A 21,764-nucleotide genomic window follows, 5' to 3' on the forward strand; every position below is an offset into this window, starting at 1 on the left:
GTAAATGAAATTGTTTTCTGAATTTCCTTATTGGAAAGTTCATCGCAAGTGTATAGAAGTATAAGTGATTTCCGTACTGCTTTTGTATCTTACAAGTTTCCTGAATGCTTTTATTAGTCCTAACATTTTTTGTGTGGATTCTTTAGGGTTTTCTATATACAAGATCATGTCATCTGTGAACAGAGATCATTTTAGTTCTTCCTTTCCAGTGTGGATGTCTTTTATTTCTCTTTTTGCCTAATTGCTCCAGGTAGAAGACAGAAGTGGGAAAATGTACTAAATGAGGGAGCTAAAAGCCTATGCACAGCAAACTCCTTATTAGCTACTTTGTCTATTGTCAGGCACAACGGACCCAGTGCTGACCAGCATTTTCTACAAATAAACCAGTAACCAAGCGAGGTGAACTCGTTACTTCCAGACAACCGGGTGGATGCTTGATGGCTACCAATTCCTGAAGATGCTCCAACAAGGAACTGGCCCCCGGTTTACTTTTATGAGAAATTTCTACACAAAACAGAACTATGATTCTGACCAGTGAGCGTACCTTAGGATCCACGAGGGCCCCAGCCTTGATGAGGTACTTCACTGCATCTAAATGGTTGTTTTCTGCCGCCTCCATCAATGGGGTCCTCTGGTCTTCCGAGCAGGTGTCAATATTTGCGCCCGCCTAGTGAAACAAGGGACAGTTCAGATGTGTGGAGCTGCTGTCGCAGCCACCATCTACTGAGGAAACGTTCACATGCTCCAGACACTTGGAAAGATCTCACGAGCTACGTTAAATTGCTTCTATTGACCAAGTATGGCTGGTCTTCCAAAACTCAATTCAAAGATGTGATTATTCTATTACTACCAAAGCTTTAGTTCAAAAAGAGCATTTCCATTTCTAAATTAATTTGATACAAAATGTTTACAGCACATTAGCGACAACACCTTTAGGAATGAGAACGAAGGTGATAACCTTCTACAGCAGGCGAGGAAGGGGTGCAGAGGGGCCCCTCAGCAAGGCTGGCCTGGAGGCAGGCAGGGACCCGGTCTGCAGTGACCGCAGGACACCCTGGCTCAGCAGCCTCAGTGGCCTCTTTCTCCAGCTATTTTCATGCTTGCCAAAATAAACAGAACAAAAACTAACTTCTAGTGGTATGTATTTTGGAGCAATTTCTAATTTTTCCAATAGAGTGTGTACTTGAAACACTGACAAGCTAGCAGGTTTACATAGGTAAACTTCTGTCTGTTTGAAACTTAAGAAGCCCCCAACTTTAAAATGGGTTGTGTGCTAAAAGCAAACCAGCTGTCTGGCAGTTGAAACCTTTCCCCACAGGGGCAGAAACTGTCTGACTTCTCAGACCGATGTACAAAGAGATAATATTTAGTTTATAAAATAAATATTTACTGTGGCAAAGTCTGAAAATAGTACTGTTTTTACCATTAGCAATTAAAAAACAAAAGTAACACCATTAAGTGAGAAATCTTTAAATAGACGGAGAACGGTACACATGGAAATCCCGGGAATGGAGAGGGTCCAGGGAGCTCTGAAGGAGACTCGGCAGTTCTCAGAGTCGCCTCCCCAGCTCACAGGGCAGAGCCACCGGTCCAGAGCTGCAGTCAAAGGTCAAAGAGAACAGAGCCTCAAGGCAGAAAATGGGGGCAGGGGACGCAAGGTTGACTTTCAACACACAAAACTCAAAGCCAAGGTCAGGCGGCCCAATCTGAGGGCAAAGTAAAGCCAGAATTTCACAGCAGCTAATTTTAACAAATAAAAAAAAAAACACTCAAGATAGGGTGCAAAGTGAGAGGTCCACAAAGCACTGGTGAGGCCAGTGCGGGGTCAGGCCACACTCTAGCCCGGGCTGCACAGAGCAGGGCGTGCCTTCTGCAGGTGAAGGCCAGGCGCTACCCACGATCTTGGCACATGCACTTGACAATGCTCCTCCTTGACCGCTGGGAATCTTGGTGAAAGAACAAAGGCTGCTGGGGGCGGGCAGCAACAGCAGGCGTGAGGACACCAGCCACAGGCCGACCCCGGGAACGGCCTGCGGAGGGGCCTCCCCGCTGGACAGCCTTCGGACAGGGCCCAGAAGAGAGCCAAAGGACAGGCATTAACTAAGTCCGGGGTCAGGGGACCAGGTCTTCCCTGAGACTCAGGGTGCAGGTTTGACTGCTTCGGGCGGACCCACAACCAGTTCTCAGCATGCTCGTCTGAACTTAGAGCTCCACACACAAGCACAGAGGCCCCTTGGGGAGACACGCAGACAACCCAGGACCAACTCCAGGAGAGTAGGCCCAGAGAAAAGTGGTCATGAGCAGGAAAGCGCAGGGTGGCCCAGAGACAAAGCCACACAGTCTCTGAGAACCTCGAGAACAGGGAGGAGGTGGAAAAGAGAGAGTCAAACCAGGAAGTCACCCCAGGACCGGCAGGATTTCCACCAGAGAGAACGGAGAGCACAGGGAAACAGGTCTTCAACTGAAAAGTCCAGTGCCTCCAGCAGGATGGACTTGACGCAAGTCCAGGCTAGATACATCATGGCAGAAGTGCCGGACACCAAGCAGGCCCCGGCCCCACTGTTCCCCAAATCCTCACTGCACGAGTGTGCGAGGTGTGCAGGCCCCTGTGTGAGGTGTGGGGGGTGTGTGCAGCCCACGGCAGGTCCTCGGGCTCCCAGGGGGTCAGTGCAGCAGGCATCGCTCCGTCCCTCCCCTCCAGGCTCTGTGAGTAATAGAAAATGTGCCTTTTTCTACTAGAAAATGCCTCACAGGCTCACAGCATGCTGTCGTTTGAAAGTGAAGTAGCCAGGGGCTGGCTTGGTGGTGTAGCGGTTAAGTTTGCGGGCTCCGCTCCGGCGGGTGGCCCAGGGTTCATGGTTTGGATCCCAGGTACAGACCATCGCACCACTTATCAAGCCATGGTGTGGCAGGTGTCCCACACAAAATAGAGGAAGATGGGCACAGACGTTACCTCACGGCTAATCTTCGGCAGCAAAAAGAGGAAGATTGGCAACAGATGTTAGCTCAAGGCTGATCTTCCTCACCAAAAATAAATACGTAAATAAATAAAAATAAAAGTGAAGTAGCCAGGATGGAAACCCCAGACACAGCAGCAAACGATAGCACATAAAGACCAGTCAGCAGTGCATCCCAAGCTGGACAGCAGATGGAGGCACAGGATGGGGAGACAGAAGCCCAGTGGCAGAAGTCACAGCAGTGACCGCTGGTGGGGACAAGCCCTGGGCCCAGGACAGGGCAGCTGCTGTGAGCAACCAGCAGTGGGGACACTCAGACCACGGATGACCCAATGCCACCAAAGGCTGGGGCTGACCCGCTGGTGCTGGATGTTCTCCACCGGCACTGACTAGCACAGCCACCCTCACCACGTGGCCACTGAGCAGTCGAAATGCAGCTGAGTGCCCAAGGAGCGCATCCTTCCTTTCGTTTAACTTTTCCATTTAAATTCAAACAGCCACACGTGGCAGGGTCCACTGTGCTGCAGGGGGCCTGAGGCCCGAATGAAACAAGAGCACTGTTTCCAGTGAGACCTCAGGATGAAAACTAAACAGGGTGAAGAAGCATCACAGCCGCCCTCACAGGCGCTCCTGGTTGGAGAGAATTCTCATGAGACCCTAGCAAGCCTGGAGCCGAGAACGAGCGAGGGCGCACGGGCTGGGGACCCCAGGAGGCAGTGTCCAGTGCTGCCTCGGGGCTGGGGAGAGAGCACAAAGCCCGAGCCTGCCCCGTGGAGGGTTGTGAGGGGGGACACCCTCGACACAAAAGTAAACCTCCAAGAACAACACCCTGATTGCAGGTCAAACTAGAAATACCCCCATTCCATCTCCCTTCCTGGGGAACCTCAGGAGAGCTGCTTAGGTTCTAGGGGAAGAAAAATGCACAAAATCGCAGGCCCTCGAGCTCAGGGAGTTCGCAGCCTGGGTCATCAAATTAAAACACCAGGCTGAGGATCCAATCTGAAGTGGTGCCAGGCCAGTCGGACCTCCCAGCTCTGGACAGACGTCACTGTAGAGGGTCACGGAGAATGCCTATGTATAAAAAAGCTGTTTTTCCCCAAAATATATAACGTTTTATTTTGTTAATTGTTTAAGACTCACAAGAAGTTGCAAAACAGAACACGGCTCTCCCATGCTCCCTTCACCCAGCTTTCCCCATGACAGCATCTTACAAAACCATAGCCCGTGGGCAGCAGCAGCAGAGGGACATCAGTGTCACTGACCAGACCACAGACCACACGCGGTTTCCCCAGAGTCTGCACGCACTCATTAGGTTTTCAGGTCTTTGACTGAAAGACGGTAGACACAAAGGGATTCACACTGTGTGACTCAATGAGCATAAAGTTTAAAGGCAGACAAAGCTAACGTGTATTGTCTGAGGATACTTACATGATGGCAAAACTATACAGAAATGCAGAGACATGCCATCACAATAAAGGCTGAGAGTCACTACCTCCAGGGGAGGGACATACGGTGTTTCTGGGAAGCAAGCAGAGCTGTGGCCCGACCTGGCAGTTAGGTGTGCTCCATTTATAATTATTTATTAACTAGGATGTTTACATTTTAAGGACTTTTCTGTATGCGTCACATCACATCACACACACACACACACACTCACACATGCATCGCATCTCACACACGCACACACACACACACACACACACACACACACACACAGAGAGACACTTTAATGTTAACAAAAAAAGCCAAAGAGAAAACAGATCCTTTCAAAGGAGTGACAAGCTAACTTCTCCAAAGGAAGACTGGAGGTCAGAAGACAGTGGGATTGTTTCTTTCAGGAAGAGAGACAAAGCAACTAGCAACTGGGAATTCCAGATCCCAAGAAGCCCGCACATGATCTCCAGGAGCCAAGAGCAGCCTGGCCGCTACCTCTCCCAACCCCACGCCGCAGCCCCACCCAGCACCCTCGGGGCTCTGCACACCCTTCCGTCCCCATCTTCTGCGTCGCCCCCGTCCTGCAACAATCCTGCCGTGTGCTGGACCTTCGGGTCCACCCTCAACAAAAGCACAAACCACGTGCATGCCCTCCTTGACTTCTCAGCACCGGAAGGAAAAGAGGACATCCTGCTGGAGCCTGGCCGACCCACAGTGCAGGGCCACCCCTCAGAGCACCAGCTCCCCACAGTCACTCCCTCCAACACTGCCTCACGTCCATGTCGATGACCCCACCTGCCAGCCCTCTGACCTCCTCCCTCAAGGAGCTTGTCCTCCGTCTGGTCAGCCACCCTCACCACGGTCACTACCGAGAACGGATACCCGTGTGCCCAATCTGAGCACCCCCATCTCCCCCATCTGCTGTCTCCCTTGAACTCACGCCTGCAGGCCTCTGTGGGCGTCCCCACCAAAACCACTCAAAGACTTCTCAGGCCAACACTCTTCCTCCCTTGGCCTCCAGGACCCCCTGGCCACCGCCTCACAGGCTCCTCCACGAGGCTCTTACCAGTCTCCAGACTTAAGGAGTATGTGCGTGTTAGAACACAGGGTGACCTCTGGGGGCAAGAAAGAGAAGTATGTAACTTCCAAGCGAATAAAGAGAAAAGAAATGAGATGATTAAAACAAAAATCAACCCAAAAGAAGGCAACAAAGGGGAGTGAAAAAGAAATATTTATCTTAAAAGGCTAGGAATCAAAACGACAATATAAGACATTAAAAATAAATTCAAATGTCAGAAATTACAATAAGTATTAACTAGACTAAAGGTTCCTATTAAAATACCACGATTGTCAGACTGAGCTTTTCAAAATCTAGCTAATATGCTATTTAAAAGAGGTACATCCAGGGGCCGGCCTGGTGGCATAGTGGTTAAGTTCGCACTCTCCGCTTTGGTGGCAGGGGGTTCATGGGTTCAGATCCTGGGCACAGACCTACACACTGCTCATCAAGCCATGCTGTGCCAGATGTCCCACATATAAAGTAGAGGAAGATGGGCACGGATGTTAGCCCAGGGCCAATCTTCCTCAGCAAAAAAAGAGGAGGATTGGCAACAGATGTTAGCTCAGGGCTAATCTTCCTCACCAAAAAAAAAAAAAAGAAGAAGAAGAAAGAAAGAAAGAAAAAAAGAGGCACGTCCAAAACAAAGGGTCTTCAGCATGAGCAGAAGCTGGGAAGGATCCGACAAGCACATTTTAGGGATATTAGAAATCTATACCAATAGGTGTATCTACTATAAAATGCAAATGCAAAAGTGGGCTCCTAATTTAAATATCATTGCATCCTACTCTGTCCACACAGCTGCTTCTTCCACCGGCATGGGTGAGGACAAAAGGATGAAGAAAATATTCTGGGCAAATAGTGACTTGATGGCAGCAGCTGTGACTTGAAACAGGAGACAGAGCGGACTGGAGGGGAAAGAGGGGTGGTAATGCTGCTCAGGAAACGGTGAGACGGTCAGCCTCTCTGCTCCCTGGCTCCAACAGAGGCACACGAAGTGATAGCTGCAAGCACGTGCGTCCACACAGCGACGCCTGGCCCAACAAACAGCCGTCCCTGCAGATACCCCGACAGTGAACACCAGCAGCTGACAAGGCTCCTCCAACCTAGAACCTACCTACCATCAGCATTTTGGTACTTTACGTTCAACAGAAACAAACAGGAATCATCAGGCATTTGAGGAAAACCTTTAAATAAGAAAGACCAAAACAAACAAAGCAGCATAAAACTTCAAAATCACTGTAAGTCATACCTTCAGAGAAACAAGGGAAGAATAAGAGACTACAGAAAAGGAACTCTCAGGAGCAAGAAAGGGCTCGGATTTCAAAATGTGGCAGCGCAGACTGAAAATCCCCCAGAGGGGCTAGCAGGGCAAGTTGAGATCGCTGCCTGGAAAGTGGAGCCCACAGACGAAGAGACAAGATATGGCAGAGAAAAGTGGGAGCCCGGAGCACTAGGCCCAAACATCTGAACAACTGGTGCCCCAGGGAAGGCTGGGAAGACAACATCCAAGTAACCAGACAAGAAAGCCTCCCACACTCAGGGACAGGATGTCTATGTTGAAAGGGCAGCCACGTGCCCCAAGGTTAAAAAAGACAGTGCTGCACAGAGGTGAAATTTCAGACCAGCAGGTGAAAGAAAATTTCCTGAGGCATCCAGAGATCAAGAACAGGTTACACACAAAGGATTCAGACTTAAAATGTGGTCCCCAGGACACAGGGGACCCTGTGGACACAGGAGTCAGGGAAGGGATGTCCCAAAGACTGATGGCAGTGAGAGCACGCAACAGGCGCCGCCCACGTGGCACTGAGCACCTCGTGTGTTTGGACACAGAGACAAGTATCACAAGCGGCTCAGAGGGTAGGAATGAATGAGCAGGAGGAGCAGACTCTCCTCAGCCAACAGTGACTAATGCCATCGTGTACCATCTCAGCTCAGAAACTATTTACGTGATCGTCACGTGGTGCAAATTCTCACCACTGATTTAAACACAATGGGCGATACAATCAAATCAGAGGGAAGCGTGTGCGTGCACGCCTGGGCTAAACCCTTCCACACGAGGAAGTCAGGAATGAGATCAAAAATGAAAAGACCCATCAGGAAAGAGCCATCTCAGCAGGATGTTATTTTCACACACAGCGGGAAACACCCAGAGGAACCGCTGCAGGCAGATAGCAGGCACCAGGATGGACCAGGACCAGGAGGGACAGAAAAGCTGGTTTTCCACTGAAGCCTCTGAGCGCTACTCGACTCTTTAGCTCTTGGAACCATGAACTCTGTGTTATTCTACTCTGATCAAGACAGGAGAGAGCAGGTGGAGTGCTCTGCAGAGAGCCGCGCCGTCCGACCTGAATCAGCATGTGGCAGATGTCCACGTGGCCAGCCTCCGCTGCGGCATGCAGGGGGGAGCGCTTGTTCTGGTGCTCCATCTTGAAGTTGGGGTCAATTCCATCAACTGTGAACAGACAGTGTTACCAGTTATTTCAGAGGCAGCCACTGATTCCCACCACTGCAGGACAGTCACAAAGGCTGGCAGCGACACATGCGGACAACCAACTTGAGCCAACAGCCTGCACTGGAGCCCTGAGGGACCTTACACACCAACGTGTGGATGAACCAAGCCCCAATTTTACCAGTAAGATTCGAAAGGGAGTATCCTGGTTCCATATGAAGCTCAGCAGGTGAGGCTGTTGTCAGAAATCACCTAACAATACAAACGCTTCCCTTCTCTCGTCTAACTCGGGGCTCCAGTCACTTCTCTGGGGTTCCCTCTGTGTTTTCACGCGTCCTGATCACGGCCTCCCCAAGCCCTGGGGCACCTGCAGAGCATGGGGTGGAGGGACCACTGTGCACGCTGACCTCAGAGGACAGAGGCTCCACGGGAGCAGGTGCCTCCGGGGCGAGGCCCCAAGAGAAATGCAGCTAGGGGAGCTCAGCTCTGGGCAGGCCTGACGGACACTCAGCCACAAGACCAGCCCTGGAGCAGCGGGGCAACCTCAGCACCATACAAAGCCTATGTAGAAAATGATGAAATTTGCCATTCTGGTCAACATTAAATAAAATGTTTTTTTAGCACAAACCGTTAAGCTTGTTTCTTGACTTACTGCCAAGTAAAGGAGTTTTATGGGTTTTTTTTAGGAAGATTGGCCCTGCGCTAACATCTATTGCCAATCTTCCTCTTTTCTCTCTCTTTTTTTTCCCTCCCCAAAGCCCCAGTGCATAGTCGTGTATCACACTTGTTGAGTTGCAGCTTTTCTATGTGGGACACCGCCTCAGTATGGCTTGATGAGCAGTGAGTGAGTCTGCACCCAGGATCCGAACCGGTGAACTGCAGGCCACCGAAGCGGAATGTGCAAACTTATCTGCTACGCCATTGGGTCGGCCCCTAAAGGAGTTTTTAATCACCCTTTTCAACCCAGAGAAATCAAGCCTAGAGCTACGAACTCAGAATCAAATTACTGCCCTTTCTTCAGCACAAGACGAAGCTGAGAAGGATCTGATGGGTACATTTTCGGATATCAGAAATCCACAGCAATAGGTACACCTACTATAAAATGCAAATACAAAAGTGGGGAGGCTCCAGATGTAATCAGAACTGCATCCAGCCCTGTCCCCACAGCTGCTGCTTCTGCATCCACACCACCACAGCACAACGGGCCCCAGCTCACCAATTCTGCTGTCTTCTGAATGGACATTTTTACTTAAGTTAATGATCATATATGTAATTCCTTTTAGACATGAGAAACTCATAGAGAATATTTCCACTACCACGAGTAACCGAACATGAACATCATAAACAGGCTGAACACCACTGGGCAACCTATTGACATGGATCAGAGAACCAGGAGACATAAATAGAGAAAATGAGAGGAATCTTACGAGAAAAGAGCAGCTAACTAGTACCTGCTCCTTGGGGCCACATGGATGGGCACGGAGCCCAGTGGAAGCAACAGGCCACTTACCTAGCATGAGTAGTACCTTCTGCAGCTCCCCTTGCCTGGCAGAAAAGTACAGCTGCTTCGGGTGGAAGCGAAGCTTCTTGGGTCTGCGGGGAAAGCACAGGGCAGCTGAGATCAGCAGGCTCCCCTCGCACCGGTTCCAGGCCCACCCGCCACCACCCACACGTGCAAACACGCCCACCCCACGCATGCGCTTCTGAGAAGCTCACTGCAGGCTGGGAGGGCCTGGGTGACATCCACCTGCCAATTCCTCAAGGTCAAGGGCACCAACCCCACCAGGCTTGAGGCATCTCATAGTAAAAACAACCAAAGTGAAGAACTGTCTTCTTCATCCACAACAAGAGAATGGTTCCTGAGGCTTCTATATACTCTGATGACAGAACCAACTAGGGGCACAGAGCGAACCATTTCTTTGTAGTATGAGGGCAAAGGAGGCCCAAGGCAGCGGGGGCAGTGTGGTTACAGCCAACTACACCTACCCCCTTCAGTAGCAGAGAGTCTGGGCTGGTGAGGACGGGGGGACGGAACAGTCAACGTAAGAACAGTGCCAGAGACGAGGCTGTAGACTGACAGAGAAAAAGCTACAGGGGACTGGGAAATGTGTCCCCACACTGGAACTTCCCACAAAGCAAAAGACTAACATGACGCCCGCCCCCTTCTGGCAGACGGGCGCAGTGCCCTGAGGGAGGAGGACACCCAGCCTGGCCCGAGGCCTGAAGAGCTGGGTTGCTTGGCTTCCCTGAGGGTGAGCAGTGGTGTCCCCAGCGAGAGGATACCTGCCTGCTTGTAGGTCATGGAGACTGGGCCCTCTTGCAGCACCAGAAGTCAGGTTGCAGGATTTGGGAGTTGGCGGGTAAGCCTGAGGGGCCACTTAGTGCAACACTTCCTTTCACAGATGAGGGACTGACTGAGCAGCACCTGCCCTAATATTGCCCTGAGGTCAAGGCCACGGTCAGCAGTATCCGGGGAATGTTTGTCCTCGCTGATGACTTCAAAGGGGTCACTTCTTGCTCTTAGTTTAATGGACAATAACTTGCAATAATTTCCCAAAATAGTCTAAAAAATATATGAACTGTCCTGATGAACAATGTTAATGAAAAAGCTGAAAAATGCTACAATGGGGGCCGGCCCAGTGGCATCGTGGCTGGGTTCATGCGCTTAGCTGTGGCAGCCCAGGGTTTGCAGGTTTGGATCCTGGGTGCGGACACATACACTGATCATCAAGCCATGCTGTGGCAGTATCCCACATACAAAATGGAGGAAGACTGGCATGGATGTTAGCTCAGGCACAATCTTCTTCAAGCAAAAAAAAAAAAAAAAGGAGGAAGATGGACAACAGATGTTAGCTCGGGGTCAATCTTCCTCACGGAAAAAAGAAAAAAAAAACATGCTACAGTGATCTCCTGGGAATGCCCCACGACCCTGATGGGGTGCAGGCACCTGGGAAGCACGACCTTGGCAAGTACTGGAAGCCTTAGGGGATTTACAGACACACACACACAAACGACCCAGTGGCTGACTTATGCAGGTGTGGAGAGAGCATAGGAGGAAGAGAAATGTGCAGAAGGGAAAACGCCTGGTGTGGAGATGCAAACAAGTCAGGGACCTGAGCCAGGTCTGAAAATGCAGGCCAGTGCTTACTTCTCGGAGTCCAGAGCAATGAGAGCGCTCTCCAAGGTTTCCTTCCCTGGTCCCTGGGAAAGGCCAGGGGCTGGCTTCACCAGCCCGACCGGCCCTGTGGGGTCGAAGCCCTCGGGCACCGGGGGAGCTGTGCTCTGCGGCTTGTCATCCTCTGAGAGTGGTGGTCCAGCAGCGCTTCAGGAGGAGGAAATAAATGAAATGCAGAGTTTTAGAGATGTGTGAAACCTCCCTTCCTATGGAGACCAATGAAAACAAACCAGGACTTATTCAGAGCCGTCTTCTGAGAGTGACAAGGACTTCGCATTCTCACCCTGCTCAGTCCCCAGATCAAAGAGTTCAGATTCAGAATCAAATTCCCAGAGAAAAACGACATTCAAAACCTGGGCAACTTCTCCAGGACTTCCAGGCCCTGTGTTCCAATTTTTTTTTTTTTTAATTTTTTATTTATTTATTTATTTTTTCTTCCCCCAAAGCCCCAGTAGATAGTTGTATGTCATAGCTGCACATCCTTCTAGCTGCTGTATGTGGGACGCGGCCTCAGTATGGCCGGAGAAGCGGTGCGTCGGTGCGCGCCCAGGATCCGAACCCAGGCCGCGAGCAGTGGAGCGCGTGCACTTAACCACTAAGCCACGGGGCCGGCCCCCAATTTTTTTTTGAATTTGAATTTCTTTTGTGCATGAGCTTCAGGTTGAATTTATCAAGTCTACTGCCCTCCCCAACAGAAGGAAATCCCAGTGGAATTCTGATTCAAGTGCATTGAATTTAAGATTAATAAGGGCCGGCCCTGTGGCTTGGTGGTTAAGTGAGCGCGCTCCACTGCTGGCGACCCGGGTTCGGATCCCGGGCTCGCACCGACGCGCTGCTTCTCTGGCCATGCTGAGGCCGCGTCCCACATACAGCAACTAGAAGGATGTGCAGCTATGACACACAACTATCTACTGGGGCTTTGGGGGGAAAAAAATAAATAAATAAAATCTTTAAAAAAAAAAAGATTAATATGATTAATATACAATAATACGAAGGAATGGACACCCTGATAATATTCAGTTTTGTTTTGGTTTTTTTGGTGAGGAAGGTTAGCCCTGAGCTAACATCTGTGCCCATCTTCCTCTACTTTGCATGTGGGTTGCTGCCACAGCACGGCTTGACGAGCAGTGTAGGTCCACACCTGGGATCCGAACCCATGAACCCCAGGCCGCTGAGGCAGAGTACGTGAACTTCGTCACTATGCCACTGGGCCGGCCCCTGCAATATTGAGTTTTGATGTGTCTACAACTCGAGTCTGACTGTCAGTGAAGTTTTAGTTTTCCTTTCGTCAGTGTGACGTGTATTAACTGTTTTTCCTGGTAGTGGTGGGTTCTGTTGCTGTTTTGAAGGCTCTTTCATCATTTCACTTTCTAGATGCATAATGCTGATAGGGAGAGCAAGGCAAGTGACTTCCAATATCTCTGCCTTATCTGATCATCTTAGTGACTCCTTTTAGCTCTACGAGTTTTTCAGCTGTTTCTACTGAATTCTTTTAGGAAGAAAATTATGCTTCCAATATGAATACCTCGTTTTATTTTATTTTTTTCTGATTTTTTTTTTTGGTGAGGAAGATCAGCCCTGAGCTAACATCTGTTGCCAATCCTCCTCTTTTTGCTGAGGAAGACTGGGCCTGGGTTAACATCTGTGCCCATCTTCCTCTACTTTATATGGGATGCCGCCACAGCATCGCTTGACAAGCTGCACGTGGGTCCATGCCCAGGATCCAAACCTGCGAACAGCGGGCTGCTGAAGTGGAGCCCACGAACTTAACCGCTACACCACCAGGCCGGCCTCTCAATCCTTCTTTTTAGATTGCTTTTCCTGTGTTCAGCTACAGCCTTCAAAACCTAATGTAGTAATAGCAGACTGTAGGAGTCGATGCTAATGTTTCATTTACACATGTATGCACACATATATGCACACAGATGTATACGGACACATACACAGAGGTACAGATGTGTACAGACACGAACACAAATGTACAGATGCGTACAGACATGTATACAGGTATTCCAGTTGTATACACACAGCCTGCTATGGGAGCACAGTGCCACAGACAGAAAGCACTGTAAGGCCACGTCAATTAGGGTACTGTAATACGGGCTCAAAAACAGGCACATGAATCTACAAAGCCAAGCTGCTGCAGAAAGAGACCTCTGCATAAACGGCAATGAGTATATGAATTTCAGTGTGTCTGAACATCAGAAATCATGAGTATGAGTCAGCAGGGAGACTTGTGGGAAACACAGTAGCAATCAATAACAATTAAAGACAGACACACGTTCAGGGGAACTGCTTGAAGGCCCAGCTGGACACCGTACCTGCCGGTGGTGGTGTCAGCCCTGCCCTCCACCACAGAGCTCTTCTCCTGCCCAGGGGCCAGCGTCACCGTGGAGGTCGTGTCTGCTTTCGCGATCGTCACCTCTTTGGCCTTGGAGGTCTCCTCCCCACAGTGGGGACAGTAGCTGGCATTATTGACTCGAGAGGCACAGTCTTTGTGGAAACGATGAGAGATGCTGCTCTCAGGCTGACATTCCATAAAATTACCCTAAAAATGGGAAGACGAGAAACCATTTTTTAAAATTCGGGCTAATATGCAGAAAAGTAAACAAAGTGCTAGTGAACTGGCAAGTAAGTGAGCCCGGTTGGGGGCGGGAAGCCCAGAGGCCGGCTAGGTGAGGAGGAAGAGACCAAAGTCCTACATCTGTGTGGACTTTACAAAGTACGTACACATCTCCCTATTTTAAAGAGAGAAGGTAAAGCAGGGAGAGGTCACCTGCCTGCCCCCCATGCCCCTGAGCCCCAAGGAGGCCGAGGCCTAACTCTGCAGCTGTCCTACCAAAGGGAGAGGCTGCACAGAAGACCAGGTCCCAAGAAGGACCTAGGGAGGACAGACCAGAAAACAGAATCTTGGAACAGAGCATAGGAGGAAGGTGCTGTCAACAGTATCTGCAGAGGTCACCAAACATCCCCGTGACCTTTCAGGTAAACCCCTCATGACCTCAGGAAAGGACCCTCATTGGCGGAAAGGGGAAGCTCTCGAGAGGGGTGAGAAGCATCAAGGGCAGCACGTTCTTGCAGGAAACCAGAGGTCAATGGACAGAGAGAAGCAGCTTCCCTCTTCTTTAGCAGAAGCAAAAAAGGATGTTCAAGACAGGGGGAGGGCACACAGGTGTGAAACCCAAGGAGAAGCCCCCAGAGAAGCTCTGGGCCCAGGTGGGCGCCTGAGCTGGAGACCGAGTGAAATTCAGGATGCACAGGAAGGGAGCCCTGGGCATTGGTGGGCACAGGTATGTGTGGAATGAAGTAACTGATGATGAAGATCCTAGAAAAAACAGACGAGGGTGAAGCAGAAGGCAAGGTGTGCGCTGCCCAGGAGAAAGGCTGCTGTGCATTTAGACACAGTGAGCAGCAGGAGCGGAGGCGAGCGTGCCCACCTCACACGTCCCAGTTGTCCCTGGGAGGCCAAAGGTTCACAGCCAGGAGGAAGGGAGCGTGTGGGGAGGGGCTCGTGCAGAGCTCGAGACCTCCAGTGGGCCCCAGACTTAGGAGCTGCTGGGACATGTCTGCCTCGCCTGCTGCCGGCAGAGGGAGCGAGCACTGACAAGCAGACAAGGTGTGCAGCCAGAGAGCCACATGGCTGGCTGGGCTAGCTGGGCACTTACCGCCGTGCAGAAGTAGCCGCAACCAGGACAGCACTGGTGCTTCACCATCCGGCCCCGGTGGTCTTCACACAGCACCAAGAGTGGCGCCTTGCTGGACGGGCGCATCAGCTCGTGCTTGACCACGCTGTTTGTGCACCTGCCCAGCTGCAAACAGACAAGACCAGGGTCAGAGACAGAGTCACGGGCAGGGAACACAGAAAATTAGTCCAAGGCAGACTTCGAGTGCCTGTGTACGGTCGGGAATGCAAAGAGGGAAGGCAGGGCACTGTCTTCTGTACGTCCACTGGAAGAGGACAGGGTGACAGGGTGGCCACACATGCACAGTGTTAAGAGGAGCAAGTGGTTAACTCGACAAGATCAAGGAGAAAATCCTAGGCAAGTTGGGATCTGGGCTGGGTACTGAAGAAAATGGACACACGCCAGGGAGGGCAGCTCAGGCTAGACAGCAAGGATGTCAGAGGCTGGCAGTGGGGACCAGACAGCAAATCCGTGGAACCCACACGTGGCCAGGGCAGCCAGAGCAAAACACCAGACAAAAGGCTACCAGTTAAGTTAACTACACAAAGGCTTAGGGGCCAGCCCGGTGGCATAGTGGTTAAGTTCGCATGCCCCACTTTGGCGGCCCAGGGTTCGCAGGTTCGGATCCTGGGTACAGACCTACACACTGCTTATCAAGCCATGCTGTGGCGGCATCCCATAAACAAAATAGAGGAAGACGGCAGTACAGATATTAGCTGAGGGCTATTGGCAACGGATGTTAGCTCATGGCCAATCTTCCTTACCAAAAAAAAAAAAAACCCCACAAAGCCTTACCAGTTAGCTACGTAGACAATGGGTTACCAGTTAGCCATGCAGACTACAGGCCTGGGACTTGTCCTACACCAGTGGGGTAGCTCAGGTACGTTTACGACAGCAGCCCACCTCAGGCCTCAGACAAGGACCCTCACTTCCTGCCCAGCAACTGCTCAGCTGACGCAGCCCCCTGCCACCAAGTGCAGCTGATGCAGAGAGTCAGTGAGCATCGAGGGACGGAGTCATGGGCGACACGCCCCAGTCCCATCTTCCCGGCCCAACTCTCCCTCGATGGATTGCATTCTCCAGCCAAGTGCTTGCACGGGGGAAGCTAAGACGAAAGACAGAGACTAAGGCAAACAAGCTGATATCAGAACTCAGAAGAGCACAGAGATGGGGCAGAGGGAGATGAGTGTGTGAGAAACACTGTCGTTAACGCCCTTAGAGAAACAGACCTCATGGCAGCTCTGAAGTTGGAACAGTGACTATTAGGAAGACACACTCAGGCAACAAAAATGAACTCTTGGAAATCAGAAATAAGGTAGAAGAAATGAAAACTTCCATAGAAGTGCTGGAAGACAGAGAGAATTTTCTAAGTAAAGCAAAAAGTCGAAAATACGGAAAATAGAGAAAAGGTAAGAAAACTGGAGGCTCCATCTAGAAGATCTAAAATGAAGAAAAAAGAAAGAGGAAATGATAAAAGAACTTAAGTGATGTTTCCAGAAGCTAAGGATATGCACACTGTGCTTCTGAGATGGCCCACTAGCAGCCCAACACAACCAAAGACGTGTCCCAGCACATGTCAGGACCAGGACCCCAGGGGTGAAGACAGGACTTAAAAGTGTCCAGAGAGTCAAAGAAGGTCCCACACAGTAAAAACCAGCAAACGAAGAGGATCTCAACATTCAAAAGGAACAAGGTCTAACCTAGAGTTCTCTACTGGCCAGAGTGTCAGTTAAACGTGATGAAATACTTCCAGAATACAAAGTCTCAGATAGTCATCTCCCAAGCAAGCTTTCCTAAGAAGCTACTGAAGGTTAAGCACCATCAAGAGGAAAAAGCTACGCAACCCAGAGAGACTCACTGTGTCTGGAAACATCTACAAAGATGGGCAATCCCTTCAGCGTGGGACTGAATTTGTAGTAGGTACAAAGAAAACAAAAAGTGAAAAGTCAGGTATAATTAACCCTGAGGAAAACAAAAAGATGTTCGGGAAAGGAAATGTAACCCAAGCTCACTACTGGCTGGGTTGTGAACACTTTCATAGCATGTTACGAAAACTGCAAACAGCTGTTTTAACCAAAAAGGAGGACAGAGACAGAATGCGGGCAGGGCAACGAGAAGAACGGAGAAGTGGAATGAAAAGGTGGAGTGTCTCCTCCACAATAAGGAACCAGCAGACGATATCTCAAAGTAGAACGTCAAGAGATGAGAGTAGAAAGCGGATTATTTAAAAATATGGAGAAAAACACCAGAAGGCGAAACTAAAAGAGGTCCAAGGACCTGGACCTCTTGGGGGCGGGAGGTGGGGAGGGGGGAGAGCCAGAGAGAGGAGCTGGCACGAACAAACATCAGGCATCTTGAGGCTGACAGCAGGCCAACCTGGTATCTGACAGCATCAGAGACAGCTAGGGCTGCACAGGCAGGGGATGAGACGCTGCTGAACAGCCATCAACACACAGGACAGCCCCCGGCACAGAGAATCATTCGGTCCAAAACGTCGGCAGTACTGAGGTCAAGAAGTCCTGCACTGCAGGATTCTGAACCCGCCGTTGGAGACAAAACAGAAGCAGACTCAGAGACAACCAGGTGTCGTACCATCAGATGGGAATGTTATGAAAGTCAAATGGAAATGCCAGAAATAAGAGAATACGGTAATGGATAAATGCCTTTGATTGGCTCCTTAGTATACTCAACAAGGAGGAAGAAAGAAATTACTGAATTTGAAAAAGGTCGACAGAAATGATCTAAACCTAAAATAGAAAGACAAAAAAAAAAGCAGAGAATCCACAGTATCAAACAACCTAATGTACGTGTGATTCTAGCCCCAGGAGAAGAAAGAACAGGCTGAAAAATAAAGAGCTACCAAGTAAGAATTAATTTTCTAGGAATAATGAGATATCAGATCAAAATCGAAGAAGCTCAGAGAAACCTAAAGAAGATAAATTCCAAAAGAGAAAAAAGAAAACAGAAAAACCACCATACTTAGGCCCAAAGACAAAGAGAAAATCTAGGAGGGAGCCTAAGAAAAACTCACATCATTTGCAGAGGAATCAAGACAAGAACGACAGCCGACTTCTCGTTAGAAACTACAGGAGCAACAATGGAGCAACAGCTTCCAGTGCCGAGCACGCAACAGCCACGAAAATATCTTCAAAACAAACGCAACACAGGGACTTTGAAACAAAGCTGAGAGAATTCATTATTAGCAGACTTGTGCTACGGGGGAAAAAAAACAATAACGAAAAGGTCTTCGGGCACAAGGAGCATGATCCCAGAGGGACAGCGGGATCTAAACAAAGAATAAAGCTGTCCGGGTATGGTCTAAATGAACGTAAGAAAACATTACTTTTATGATTCATCAGTCTAAAAGATAACTGACTATTTAATGAAAAAATAATAGCAATGTACTGTGGGGTTTTAGCATATATAAAATTAAACTGGGGGCCGGCCCAGCGGCAAGTTTGCACACTCCGCTTCAGCGGCCTGGGGTTCACAGGCTCAGATCCTGGGCACGGACAGATGCACTGTTTGTCAAGCCATGCTGTGGCAGGCGTCCCATATAAAGTAGAGGAAGATGGGCACGGATGTTAGCCCAGGGCCAATCTTCCTCAGCAAAAAGAGGAGGATTGGCAACAGATGTTAGCTCAGGGCTGATCTTCCTCACCAAAAAAAACAAACAAAGAGCGATACAGTCATGCATCACTTAACAACAGGGAAACATCCTGAGATGTGTCACTAGGCGATTTTGTCGTTTCTCGAACATCAGCGTGTGCTTACACAACTACACACCTAGGCTCTGTGGTACTTATCTTATGGGACCACCATCATACATGCAGTCTGTCCTTGACTGAAACATCGTTATGCAGCAACTGACTGTAAACCTATCACATATTAACATAAGGAACATATTTTAATGAAAAAATTATTTTCGAAAACAAAAAAAATTTTTATGAGAAGAATGGCACTGTTTTATACTGTTTGCACAACTCTTTAATAGCTGGTTTAATAAGACAGCTGGATTCTCATCTCTGCTTTGGTATTCAGAGAAGACAACTGTGCACATTCTTCTCTGATACTACATCAAAACTCTGTATAAGCGGTAGTTTTAAAATATTTGTTGCAATGTGAAATCCCAAACCAGTGTCCACAAAGTTTTAGTACTGTTACATTAAAACCCACAGGTGTGTCTCGCACTTTGATTTTCTAACACTGTGGAAATTACTAATTCCCTAAGTTATACAGATCTTCTAAATGCACAAAATGCCACTGTCCACTTTGTGAAAGAATAAGTGAGGAGGCACATCACTTTTTAGTATCATTATGAAAATAGTTTTGACCTTGCAGACCCCAGGAAAGAGTTCAAAATGAAGAGGGTCCCATGGGCCAAAGATGGGGCAATCTGAGCTTCAATAATAAAAATAACACAAAGTATTAAAACCCATCAAATATGTTTAAATACAACAGTTCATAACTTATTTTAAAAGAAAACATTGGTCAACCTCAGAAGAGGACAGAGGACAAACTCATGGTCTGAAAGACTGGGAAATGAAGAGAGAGGCTCAAACCTTCCTCCTGTCTTTCCCCCAGGAGATGTGCCACTGGGTAACGAAACAGCAGATGAGATGACGTGCTTCTTTAGGAAACCATTCCAACCGATAAATCAACAACAAGTGATAGGATATCACCACTCTGAAACCTCCAATGAATTAATAAATACAGGCATTAAGAGTCAACAGCTGCTAACACCAGAAAAAGAGAGACAACTAGATCACAGCTGATCCTGTCTCTCGTCTCTTGTCTCGGGCTGAACTCCCTGTGAAGTCTTACAAAGGGACGGACCCGAGTCCGGTCCAGTCTCTGTATCAAGCTGCAGGTGTGCAGCAGCACAGAGGAGCATGCTGTGTGCACCATGCGTGTGAGACCCACAGACTCAGATGACGAGGGCAAAGGGCCAGGCTGCTCCACAGATAAACTGAAAGGAAGAGAAAGGGAAGACGTGTGTGTAAAGCAGAAGACAGAAGGCAACAGGGTCTCAGGACACACGCGTGGCTGGTGAGTCACGTGGATGGAATGAGCATGACGTGAGGCAGGATGGGGCTGGGGGGCAGCCCCACTCCCTGACTTTGGTGGTCGTTACCAGAGCCCTCACCCTAGACAGACTCATCAGGCCAAACACTTGTCTTGTACTGTTTTCTGGATCTATGTTTCATTTTACAACAAAAAAGTTTATAACACATTGAACACAAAAAAGACCATGAGTTCCTAAGAGATATCGGGGGGAAGGGGCCAAAATCAATCAAGCCCACTGGATGCCACGGGAAGCCATTAGGGCACCAGCTCATTACTCTGAAAAGTGAAAAAAATGACCAAAAGTAGTTATTTATTCTGTCTATCCACTATGAAGTATATTTCAGGGGTACCAAATAGCCCCAGCAGACAAGGGAAAGTTCTTCTGCACTAAAGAATTCCAGCTAGCAATTGCAGAAGGAATGACAGAACAGTAAAATTGCCATTTTGCAACTTCTAATGAGATGACGGACTCAGGCAGCAGTGCCCAAGGACAGTAACACTGCCAGGTGAAGGCTGATGAGGAGCTGATGCAGGGACAGGCCGTGGCCAGAGAAAGCCCTACTCATCTTAGCAGTGGTCTTGATAGGGTGCAGGGGAGCTCACTGCAGCCCCTCCAAAGCATTCTTGCCAAAATTAAATCGAATCTACTGAAGTCTTCAGACCTAACTTCCAGGCTACAGGAACTGAGGGGGGTACTTAACACAAAAGAGCCATCAGAGAAACCCAGAGTCTGTGGCAGCGTGCAGTTCACCCAGTTCCCTCAACAAGCCGCCAGCACAGGCAAGGAGAGGACGGGTGAGGCAGAGCATCCCGGATTAAGAGATAAAGAGACTCAAGAGACACTGCAACTAATACAATGAATGGAACTTAATTGGATTCAGGGAAAAATACCGTAAAACACATTTGTTCACAGACACATGTAACTATGGACGAGGCGTTACATCATAAAAGGAAATTGCTGTTATTTCTTTTTTTGTGTATGAGGAAGATCAGCCCTGAGCTAACATCTGTTGCCAATCCTCCTCTTTTTGCCGAGAAAGAATGGCCCTGGGCAAACATCTGTGCCCATCTTCGTCTACTTTATATGGGACGCTGCCACAGCATGGCCTGACAAGTGGTGCATTGGACGCGCCCGGGATCCGAACCCGGGCCATGAGCAGCAGAGCGTGCGCACTTAACCGCTATGCCACTGGGCCGACCCCATGTTATTTCTGTTACATGAGAAAAGGTTCTCTTTTAAGAGAGATACATACTGAGATAATGAGTGGTAAAATGGGGTTTGCTTTAAAATGCTAGCTCACAACCAAGAGAGGACAAGAGGGAGGGACAAGTTGAAATGCTGGTGACAGCGGAATCTGAGTAATAGGTTCAGAAGGATAAGTACACCTTTTCACCACGACAAGTTTTTTTTTAAAAGAGGTGGACAGTCTGTGGAGAGGCTGTGTGTGACAGAACATGTGGCAAATAACGTCCACCCCTCAGCTCAACTCTGCCATCTCAACTTGTCCACATCTGAATTTACAGCAAGGCAGAAAAACCTTTGTAAAAGCATGACCATAACAGAAAAGTAAAGCTTACAGGTCATTTTGATCCACACACTGCAGAGTCTCCCTTTTTATTTTTTGGTGAAGACAATTGTCCCTGAGCTAATGTCTGTTGCCAATCTTCCTCCTTTTGCTGAGGAAGATTGTGGCTGAGCTAACATCTGTGCCCATCTTCCTCTATTTTGTACGTTGGATGCCTGCCACAGCATGGCTTGATGAGCGACGTGTAGGTCCGCGGCTGGGATCCGAACAGGGAAACCCTGGGCCGCCAAAGTGGAGCACGCAAATTAACCACTACGCCACCGGGCCGGCCCCACATCTACCTTTTTAAAAAGCTCTAGACCTATGTTTTGGTTTCCACCATCTCATTATGTCACCACTGGTGTCCGTTGGCT

General features: G+C 49.1%; 1 protein-coding gene across 10 annotated transcripts in view; it reads right to left on the minus strand.

Moving 5' to 3' along the window:
* EHMT1 (euchromatic histone lysine methyltransferase 1) overlaps positions 1–21,764 on the minus strand; it is a 198,887-nt gene that overhangs the window by 38,925 nt on the left and 138,198 nt on the right. For 9 of the 10 annotated variants that reach the window (XM_087418683.1, XM_087418680.1, XM_087418682.1 and 6 more), the window contains 6 exons: positions 14,741–14,884; positions 13,397–13,623; positions 11,049–11,222; positions 9,411–9,493; positions 7,797–7,903; positions 545–667 (listed from right to left, as the gene is read on the minus strand). In XM_087418683.1, coding sequence (XP_087274809.1) covers positions 545–667; positions 7,797–7,903; positions 9,411–9,493; positions 11,049–11,222; positions 13,397–13,623; positions 14,741–14,884 — 858 coding nt within the window. The remainder of the gene's footprint in view (positions 1–544; positions 668–7,796; positions 7,904–9,410; positions 9,494–11,048; positions 11,223–13,396; positions 13,624–14,740; positions 14,885–21,764) is intronic. The other variant, XM_087418684.1, reaches the window with a different exon arrangement.

This window comes from Ceratotherium simum, chromosome 29 (genome assembly GCF_057802395.1).
Source record: "Ceratotherium simum simum isolate JZ-2026a chromosome 29, ASM5780239v1, whole genome shotgun sequence".
Classification (NCBI taxonomy): domain Eukaryota; kingdom Metazoa; phylum Chordata; class Mammalia; order Perissodactyla; family Rhinocerotidae; genus Ceratotherium; species Ceratotherium simum.